The sequence below is a fragment of the Podarcis pityusensis genome (assembly GCF_964106645.2).
Source record: "Podarcis pityusensis genome assembly, chromosome: 1".
NCBI classification, from domain to species: Eukaryota; Metazoa; Chordata; class Lepidosauria; order Squamata; family Lacertidae; genus Podarcis; species Podarcis pityusensis.
Genome location: NC_138028.1, coordinates 31197722 through 31208003, shown reverse-complemented (window position 1 = coordinate 31208003; position 10282 = coordinate 31197722). Strand labels below are relative to the sequence as shown.

The 10282-nt window shown below is 45.4% G+C and overlaps 2 protein-coding genes and 1 long non-coding RNA gene across 4 annotated transcripts in view; 2 read left to right on the top strand and 1 right to left on the bottom strand.

Annotated features, from left to right (window-relative positions):
- Nucleotides 1-965: 965 nt before the first annotated feature.
- Nucleotides 966-3297, bottom strand: ACYP1 (acylphosphatase 1; the record flags this gene model as incomplete). Its single annotated transcript, XM_080979924.1, is given in 5 exon segments — nt 966-1399; nt 2327-2422; nt 3115-3165; nt 3167-3259; nt 3262-3297. Coding segments are annotated over 5 exon segments (492 nt in total). The 3' UTR covers nt 966-1183.
- On the top strand, nt 3184-9215 carry ZC2HC1C (zinc finger C2HC-type containing 1C). 2 transcript variants are annotated; one of them, XM_080978423.1, is made up of 4 exons: nt 3184-3236; nt 3748-3826; nt 5555-6842; nt 7859-9215. In XM_080978423.1, the coding sequence occupies exons 3-4, from the start codon at nt 5574-5576 to the stop codon at nt 8162-8164; spliced, it is 1575 nt and encodes a 524-aa protein (XP_080834549.1). In that variant the 5' UTR covers nt 3184-3236; nt 3748-3826; nt 5555-5573; the 3' UTR covers nt 8165-9215. The 2 variants fall into 2 exon arrangements, with proteins under 2 accessions (XP_080834549.1, XP_080834550.1); XM_080978424.1 differs by lacking the exon at nt 3184-3236 and adding an exon at nt 3260-3375.
- LOC308462797 overlaps nt 4202-10282 on the top strand; it is a 37481-nt gene continuing 31400 nt past the window's right edge. The window contains exon 1 of the long non-coding RNA XR_013979363.1: nt 4202-5242. This is a non-coding gene — a long non-coding RNA (uncharacterized lncRNA). The remainder of the gene's footprint in view (nt 5243-10282) is intronic.

The following is a 10282-nucleotide window of genomic DNA, read 5'->3' as shown; positions in this document are numbered from 1 at the left end:
TGCCTCTGTGAAAATTATTCAGAGGCCAAAGCAAATCAGGGGATGAATGTTGGGTTTGAAACACACAGGTTGGAGCCTTTTTTGTGCTCTTTAAATTCATCAGATCTGAGCATTAGCTACATAGCCTTCTCAATGCAGTACAGACTGCATACACATGAAGTGTTTGTAAACCAGTTTTATATGGATAGGCTCCACTGTTAAGAATATAAGAGCCTTGCTGGATCAGGCCAAAGGCCTGTCTAGTCAAGTAACCAGTGTGGCCAAGCACATACCAATGGGAAGCCTACAAGTGAGAAGTGAATGCAACAGCACTCTTCCCACATGTGATTCCCAGCAACAGGCATTCAGAGACATGCAGCTTCCAATAGTGGAGGTAGATAATAGACTTCATGGCTAGTAAGTAGCCTTTGATTATCCTTTCCTCCAGGGATCATTCATTCCACCAGTTTTGCCAAAGGCCCAGCTCTATCATGCACCTCCTACCCCTGAACTATGCAAGCTTGTCATTATAAAAACAACTGTTTTAAAAACTAGTGCCTGAGTGTGATGTGTTTTCCCCTCTTCCCTCCTTGTCCCTTTTTCCTTATGTGTTGTGGCTTTTTAGATCGTAGGCAGAGGCGAATTTTGGGCAGTGCAATCGGTTCCATCGCACTAGAGGGCGCTGCAGGGCTTTGCAACTATAACATAGTGAATTGAGCAGAACCAAAGGTGAGAGGCTGAGGTGGTGCCAGATTTTGGCCTTGCACAGGGTGCCACTGACATTTTAAAGACCAAAGTCTGCCATTGATGTAAGCCTGTGGACAGGGACTGTCCTGTTTTAATTGATTGTATGTAAAGCCACTCTGGGAGCCTTGTTGATTTAAGAGCAGGGTACAAATGCTCTAAACTTTTTTTGGCATCTGCCTGTCTCAAGAGACAATGGAGTGCACCTCCAGGGGGTGATGTTAAATAAATTAATAAACAAACCTAAGCATACACTTTATTAACAATTCTTAACACATCAAGTTCTTAGGACATTCAGTGTAACCAATGTAATCACAATGTAAATAAATAATTTAAATATATAGTTAAAAGTGAATAAATCTGCACATAAACAATTAATATAAAAACTAAAGGGAGTGCTTTCTTCCCAATGAGCTTACTGCTCTTACTATAAATATAGTACTTTCCCCCTGGGGCACTATTATTTGACAATAGAAAAGTCACTATGCTCTAAACGAGCAATCTTCTTCTCATTGCGGAATTCAGCTCTGTCGATGCGGGACTTGGGGCTTCCTGTCTTCTGAAGCCATTCTTGAAGTTGTCGCACCTTGACAGTAGGACCTTGGATTTGGCCTTGCACAGTGCCATAGTCAGTATTCTGCACCCAGCCAACGACACCCAACTTCTTTCCTTCAGTCTAAAAAAATATATAAAGATGCAATTTATATGCTGGAAAAAGAGATAATACGCTGCCTTGTGGGACATATTTGAGAGAAGGAAAGGCTAAGGAGTAAACACTATACAAATCCAGAGTGGAGTCCCTAAGACAGTCGGATGGCGCCTTGTACACTCCTTCCGGCAGCTCCGGCAGCCATGTTGGTGTGAAACATATTGCTTTCCTTTCCTTTAGACCACACCAACAAGGCCAAAAGGAGTGTCTTTTTGTCTAGGCAGCCCAGGTCCTCCATATACACTGCCCAGGCTTGCGCCTCAGGGAGGTCACTTCAGTGCTGCTAACACAGCAGAAACAACACAGGAGGCAGCAGTTAAGAGTTACTGGTCTCTGCTGCCACAGCAGGCACTGTAATTCTTCAGCAGTTTGGCTTCACCTCCAGAGCAGCATTCCATTGTCAACATATATATGCAGACAAACACACACACACACACACACACACACACACAGTAATTAGTCTGAAAAGAAAGGAAACTACAGAATATATTTACATAGCAACCAATACCAATGAAGAAAGAAATAGCCACTGTTTAAAATCCAGACCTTTTGACAATACAAATCAGCGTGGTTTACTCTTAAATAAATGGACTGGAGACAGGACTGTAGCCCAAGGCTGTGTCCACATAGCCAGCTTAAAACACAGCTAGGGATAGATACAGTTGTGGCCAAGTAGTGTATGTATCTCAAAGCGGCAGTAGGAACGCACTGGATGCGGGAGTGTATACACAACATAAGCTGCTCAGCTGCCCAAGCAAAGCTTCTAAAGCGCTCATAATGCTCACGCTTTCCCCGCAAATGCCTGTGTGGGCGCGCTGGGGAGGCGACCGGAAAAGTCCCACCACACCTTCCCTTTGCCTACCCCAGGGAAACCTCAGACTAGAGCACACCCACCTGTGTATTTTTGCGGAAAAACACCCCTTGGACTTTCCCGAACACTTCGTAGTCCACTGAAATGAGGCCGTCTCCCTCCGCCATGGCCGCTGGCGCCTGGACCAAAAGCAGAAACGCGGTTAGGCAGAAAAGGAGACGCCGAGGGTCAGGGTCCCATATTGCCCACCCCTGCAAATGCTGGGAGAAGAAGACGGTAATCTCCGCGGCCTCCGACAAAGGAGCCATGCTTGTGGCGGCGGCGGCGGCGCCTACTTGGCCCAGCGACTCTCCCAGGGGGGAAGGACCGCCTCCCACTCCGCGCCAGCCCCGCCTGCTGCCCCATATTAGGGAGGGCAGAGGGCGAAGGGGCGCGGCGGGGTCAGGGCAGCCCCAACAGGCGCCGCCCGTCATTTGCATCCCCTTGGCTACAGAAGAGAAAGGAGAGACCTGCCGATTCAGGAGCCTCTCGAAGCTCCCGCCTGGCTCGTCGCCAAGCAGCGGAGCCGGTCTCCGAGCTCCCAGTCAGGAGCCAGGGGCACCTGGGCGGCACCAACCGCCACTAACGGCTCGCCTTACCATGGAGCTGCCCTGGGCCCAGGTGACTAGAAGGGCCTCAGAACATGGAGCGGAAGTGGAGACGGTCGTCAAGGAACGAGACTCGACGTCTCTTTCTCTAACCTCCCCCTCCCCCCGCTGCCTCACCGCCCCTTTTCATGCTGGAACGGCAAATGAGCTCGAACCATAGAGAGGGGACGACCATTTCCCTTAAAAATAAATAAAAATAAGTCAACGCACAGAGATATACAGACCCTAAAGATGCGGACAGGAAGCGGGGAGGACGGAGCCGGATGTAGCACGCGGGGCGCTCGTTGCTAAGCAACGGTGGTAAACAGCTGCCCTGTGGATTGGGTGCTGCGGTAAGAAGAGGCAGGTGAGAATAGGCTTGGCTTGGCTTGAGGGGCTGGGGACGAGTGTCTGGAGCAGCCAGACATGCTCTGCAAGGGCGGGCGAGCAGGCAGGGCTTGCGGAGCGCGGGGGTCCAAGTTAACCTGGAGACTGAACAGTTGGGTGTGGGTGTCCCCTCTTGGCTTCATCCCATTTCTCGGTGGAAGATGTTTGCTTGGCTCCTGTTGCCCCCTGTAGAACTGACCAAGCAGTCGCTTGGAGCGAGCGGTAACAGGACGCTGGGTTGAAATCTTTTAATTCTGCACCTAACTGGCAGTCTTGATGAAGAATTTGGGGGGGGGGGCGTGTGGCCAGACACAAATTGTTGGTCTCCAACACCTGTCAGCCCTAGCCAGGATAGGCAAGGGGATAGTCAGGGATGATGGAGGCTGGAGTGCAACATCTGGAGGGCCGCTGGTTCCCCACCCTTGACTTGAGGTTGACTATTAGTTTCACATAGGAATAGCTACCATGATTTAAAAGCATTATTTTGGCAGGTATCTTGCATCAGCTTTCTGAAATTGAGGCCCATCACTTGCCAGCATCTGATGAAGCTTCTACTGTAGTTACATTAAGGTTAGTGTACCTGTAATGAGCTATCAAACACCTCTCAGGCCACCTTCCCCTGATTAGGAATTTTGCTGATTCCATTAGGGTCAGTAGTTTCACTGACCCTAAACACTACCTTAGGTGTACACTATGTTACTGTCTTCTATTACATGAGAACTGTCATAGTGAATGAGAGCAATAGTATATCTAGTTAAATATCCTGTATTCTAGATGCTATACGTATAGTGTCAGCTGAATGCTATATATAGAACTTTATGCATTTTATTTAGTCTGCTGTCTTTGGTAGTCAAAACCTTTCATAACCTTAGGTTGGTGCACCAGTTGAACAGATAGCTTGATCACAGTTGTCCACACCCTGATATAATCTAGGGTTGATGAATGTGAGGTACTTTTGAGTACTGGTATGGTTCAGCATACTTTCTGATCATTTTGAACATATTTCAAGTGTATTTAAAAACTTCACTGGCTGCTCATCAATTTCTGAGAGCTGGTGCTTATCTTTAAATGGCTTGATACCCAGGTACCTGAAGGAAACCTTGCTACCATGTCAGCTTTCCTGTGCTTATCCTCTTTGGAGGCTCTCTTCTAGGTACCCCCACCATTTGAAGTAGGGAGGATGGAGAACAGAGAGGGGCTTCTTGGTTGTACCACCTGGTCTATGAAATTCCCTCTCCAGAGAATTTTGTCTGACACCATTATTACTATCTTTTAGCAGTGGGTAAAGGCTACATACAAATAGCTTGTTTGTTAAAAGCTTATTAAATAATTGGGTAGCAGAAGCAATATTAGAGAAGTGTTTGTGGATCAAACCTGTAGACAGAAGACCAAGTGTGAAAAGGTTTCCTTGCACTAACCTTGAATCAGGGGTGGGATAGTGGATTGCATCAAGTTATGAATCTCCCCACCACCATTTATTAAAGTCTTTGTAAAAGGCTTTCAGTGCAGATATAATGGTTTGATCCCTCCCTCTGCCAGTCCATTTTAAGAGAGGAAAGGAAAGGACTAGAAAACTTGACACACTGTTGACTTCTTGTCCCCTTTTCTACACCATTCCTCCTCCCTTAGGCCCTGATGTCAACACAGAAATTTCTAATGGCATAGGGTCCCCAAGTTTGCCTGGTGCACTTACAACATTTGCACAGATTTAAGGATTCTGGATATTGTGTTGATACAATGTCTGGCCCATATGCAATATTCTGTCATCTTCCCCATATGCCAGTGCTGTTTCCATCACTGAAAAGCAAGGCCCCCTGTATATATCTGTGAAGCCCCCCTAGAGCTGATGTGTACAGTGGTACCTCGCAAGACGAATGCCTCGCAAGACGGAAAACTCGCAAAATGAAAGGGTTTTTAGTTTCTTGAGTTGCTTCGCAAGACGATTTTCCCTATGGGCTTGCTTCGCAAGACGGAAACGTCTTGCAAGTTTGTTTCCATTTTCTTAAAACCGTTAATACAGTTGCGACTTGACTTTGAGGAGCAACTCATAGCACGTGGTGTGGTAGCCTTTTTTGAGGTTTTTGAAGACTTTGGTGATTTTTGAAGCTTTTCCAAAACTTTTCCGACACTGTGCTTCGCAAGACGAAAAAAACCGCAAGACGAAAAAACTCGCGGAACGAATTAATTTCGTCTTGCGAGGCACCACTGTACTTGCTTTCCCCTATTATAGTAGGGGAAAGGGATTCTAGCATGAGGGCCCCAATCATAGCATGTATGTAACTTGTTGCATTCCCCCAGGCTTTACTGGAAATGCTGAATGGCTCATTTGCAGCTGGCCGTGTGTTCACATATGGATCCAATGGCAGCCAATTCCAGCCTTCCTGCAACAAGCCAGGAAAGATGCCACCCTGAGGCTCTTAAAGAGCAGGTCCAGCTAGAACACTTGAGGAGTAATATCCAGCAGCAATTCCTGTGCAACAAAGATAAGAAGTTGGCAGATCTTCATATCCAAAAAGGGCGGAGCTCTTCTTGTTCTCAGCCTGCAGAAACTAGTCAACTGATCTTGGAGAAGGCAGGTTTCTATTCTGCTGGCCCACGCAATTGGTACTTCAAGGGCCAGGCCAACAGTCTGCCCTCCCACTGGAGAACCAAACGGAGAGAAGGTGTGGACAGGTCATACCCTCTAAAACCAGTCTTTCCCCATACAGCTGGGAATGTTCACCTGCCCAGTTCTTGGCAAGTTGGGAGCCCACCAGCTAGAAAGACTCCTCCCATTAGCCCTAGCTCAGAGAAAAAAGGAAGGTCACATGCAGTCAAGACTCATCATGTTAGAGGGCCTTCTCCTTTTTCTGTAGAGCAATCCAAGAGAGCAGCTTCTCATTCACGTAGGGCAGAGTCGGGCTACATTCAAAAACTGGAGGCTGCTGGGCGGAGCTTAGAGGAGGAGATCCAGCGAAAGGAGGCCCTGCTCAGGGAGAAGCTGAGGAGAACGGAAGAAGAGCTTCGAAGAATCCAGTGGGAGAGGCAGCAGGCAGAAGCAGAAGGAAGACGGCAGCGGGGAGGACTATGTATGCCTGAGAGGAAAGCAGCAGGTATTACTCAGGGCCATGTTTCCAGGTCTATAGTTCAAACGCGTGACTGTCAAAAGGTACATATTCCAGACAGCCCTGCTGTCTCAGTGGGGACTGCCCTGCCTCCCCAGGCACTCCACATGGAAAAGCTAAAAAAGCAAAGATTGGTGGCTAGCAACAGTAAAATTCGAGAGAATGTATCCCAGATTTCAGCCACTTCTAGCCCAGAACTGGCTTCCATGCGTGACCAGGCTCCTTCTGCAGCAGCCTCGTTGGGACAGGTTGACTGTGTGGCAGCAGAACCCTCGTATACAGAGGCTCCAAGCAGTGTAGAGGATTGGGGAGAGTGCAATTTCTGTGGGCGAAAGCTTTATTGCTCCAGGTTGGAGAAGCACATAAGCATCTGCAGGAAGAATCATGGCTCCAAGAGAAAAGTGTTTGATTCAAGCAAGGCTAGAGCAAAAGGCACCGAATTAGAGACCTATTATCTATTGAAGGGTACAGACACCTCTCAGGTAATACATTTACTTACTTGTTATGCATACCCTGCTGTTCCTTTGGGTCTGTTTGGAACTTTTAGACAGTCACTGATCAGCCTGGGTTCTTTTTAGCTTTAATGATGTACCAGCATCATTTGCCATCATTCTTTGGTTTCCACTTTGGTCTGGGATGATGGTCATTCTTTAACGCTTGGAGTTCCTTTCAAATCATGTGGAATTCCTAATAAATCTTGATGATCCCTAATATCCCTCTAATTTCCATTCATTTACTTCAATTCAGCCATGGGTAGGGTGACTGCTAGAAATTAGACCAGACAAGAGCCCAATAAGTAGGTTGAAGTCCTGGTAAATGTTTAGTTAAATACACCAAGACTTAGCAGGGAGAATGCTAACTATTTTACCTTCTTTCATCATACAAAAACGAGATGTTGAGGATGTGAAAACAAATTTTCAAAATTATCAAATTAATTTTATGTAACAAGTCAAGTCACTCATAACTAACCTACAAATGTCACAGCTGCATGGTAAGATTAAGATCAGGCTTAGAACGATCCTTTGAAATTAAGAATGAAGAAAGTACTCATATTTAAAAGTATGGAACAGTCCAGTGGCATTAAAGTCGTTCTATTTTAGAGGGTCTGTTCAATTTCATCATCAGATTAACTCTGGTAATTTTACCCCAGTTTAAGAGATTTCATCTGCATTCCAGTTACAATGTTCAGATGATCTGAGTAGTGGCAATGATTTTGGTAGAAAACCTAGTGATATCATTCTGCAGTGGACCTGTGAGTTAGTGATATGACTTTTTAAAAGCATCACTTTCTGTCCACCTAGCAGAACTTTGGTCTTCACATATGCTATGTAGTTCCATTTGCCTTATAGGGACCAAGAACTTGTTACATTAGAAATGTCCTGCTATCTGGTATATGATAACTAAACTGTGTCCAGAACAAAAACAGTGGCAGGAAATATCAGAGTGTGAGCTAACAGGTTGTACTAATAGTTTCTCCCTTTCCCCCTTCTCACTACAGAAAAAGAATTCCAGACAAAATTTTGAGGCTTCCAAGCAAAACAGTGAGATATCTAAGCAAAGCAACTGGAGACAGAAGCACGAATCGTTCATCAAGACATTGCGTAGGGCTCGTGAGCTGCAACGAGTAATCTCCAAAGGAGGGAAGGCATCAGACCTCCCCCCAGCCCCTGCTATGGAGAACCCAGACTACAAGTTATGCCCTTATTGCACCCGTCAGTTTGCACCTAAGGTGGCTGAGAGACACATTCCCAAGTGCAAGAACATTAAGAACAGACCCCCACCGCCACAGCAAAAGAAGCGCTGATAGGAGTGGGCCAAAGTGAGATCTGCAACTGGAATCATCACATTGAGGCTCCCTGCCATTTCCTTGTTTGATAGCACAGAGTAGCAGACAGCATTCCCAGTGCTGCAGTTTCATTTTATATATAAAATACAAAGGTGTGAAATCAGTGAGAAGCCCACAAACCATGAACAGATTATTAAACCCCATGTATTGCATATTAAGGTCCAGTGCTTCGTAAAATAGTTAGACCTAAGGTAGTGCTCTCACATCTGTGTTGCTGCTGTTGGCTGGTCCTCATTCCCTTCCCCGTGCAGTTCTTCACAGAACCCATGCACATTTGTCAGGAACATTAGGATTTCTGTCTGCCTCCTAGGACATGGGATTATGTGCTAGAAAGATACTACTGAGAATTATCAGAAGGAACTCTTACCTGTCTTGAGGTAATCTTCAACTTTGTGAGGCATCTGCTAAGTGGACTACCATTCTTGGTTTACATGTTCATACAAGAACAGATAATTCTTAGCTCCCATAACTGAAATGAAGGTCTTAAACTACCCAGATGCTCAGCATTACGTAAAACTCAAACTATAGAACTGTATTACTAATATAACTGCTGGGAAGGGGCGATACCTACTTGGATATATTGCATGCTATCCATCTCATCTGGCCATTAAGTTTTCTTGCCCATCTACAAATACTGGCAAACAGAAACCTGGTCTGTCCAAATTTCTCTAAAGCTAAAAAAGAATGGCTATGGGGAATATGAGAATGGCGATTGTAAAATGGATTGATTACTTTAGCATAATTTTGCCACTGAATCCTACCTCTTTATGCAGTCATAAGCTCGGGGAGCGGGGAAGGAAAACTAGTTAGTTATTCAGGAGGTGGGCAATTGGACTAGCCATATCTTTGGTGTCAGGCTGAGACATTTTGGGGGCTCACCAACTAGAGAGAGTGTTTGGCAAGCAAGGGGAACAAGTGCATTAAAAGCAGGGTGGTGTATGCATTCATTGTCTCCCAGTGACGAACTCAAGTCTGTAATAAAATATGTGGAATGTGGCAACTTGGAAAACATGGGGGGAAATGTAATCATTGAACATGGGAATGTATTGCTTCCATCACAGCTTCTTCACAGATACCAGCTTTATTTTATGCAATGCAATACTTCAACAGATTATGTGGTTCATAAGCATTGCTACGGATGTCCGAAAGCTTCAAAATGCAAGTGTTGGTTCACTTGTGAGAAATACTGATACAGCTTTAGAGACTGTAAGGACAAAACCAGTGGTGTGCACAAACCCCTTTCATATCGCTGGTCATAAAAAAGAGCAGCAAAGAGTAGTGATGTGTTTAACTGTGTAAAAAGGTAGGACATGGAATTCAGGAGAGTATCCCCACTGTAGGAGCTACTATAACGGGAATATGAAGCAATTATCAAAACTCACTCCACATTTCTGTTACTAACAAAGTAAAAAAAAATTGTTGAGGACAGACTGGTTTTCTCCATTGCACACATGGCTATTGCCAGCTCCCCTTGTTTGCTTTCTGCATGCTTTCAAGGGTGATGTTATCAAAGCAGAGGGGCTGGTTTTCAGTGGTTCTCCTGTACCAGCTAAAGGAAATTTTAAAATCTCTTCAAGAGGAATTAAAGAAAAATCCAGAACTCATTTTCCTTGGGTCACAACCATTTAGAGAATATCTCTTCAACAAAATAGTTTGCACTGTATGCAGAACAGCAAGAAATACAGTGGTGCCTCGCAAGACGAAATTAATCCGTTCCGCGAGTCTCTTCGTCTTGCGGTTTCTTCGTCTTGCGAAGCACGGCTATTAGCGGCTTAGCAGCTATTAGCGGCTTTAAGAAAAAGGAAACAAACTCTCAAGACGTTTCGTCTTGCGAAGCAAGCCCATAAGGAAATTCGTCTTGTGGAACGACTCAAAAAACGGAAAACTCTTTCGTCTTGCGCGTTTTTCATCTTGCGAGGCATTCGTCTTGCGAGGTACCACTGTATGCACTTGGAAAGATTCAGATTGTTTCAAAGGAGTTAAAAACAAGCAGACACCCCCCACCTAAAAAACCTTGCAGTGTACTCTATTATGCATGTGTGGCTAAGGAAGATGCCAAAACCATAGAAGAGAGAG

What these genes read in the sequence shown, in the direction of transcription:
- ZC2HC1C (XM_080978423.1), top strand. Translation starts at nt 5,574, where the DNA reads ATGGCTCATTTGCAGCTGGCCGTGTGTTCACATATGGATCCAATGGCA. An exon ending in AGGGTACAGACACCTCTCAG is followed by an intron (nt 6,843 to 7,858) that starts GTAATACATTTA and finishes TTCTCACTACAG; the next exon opens with AAAAAGAATTCCAGACAAAA.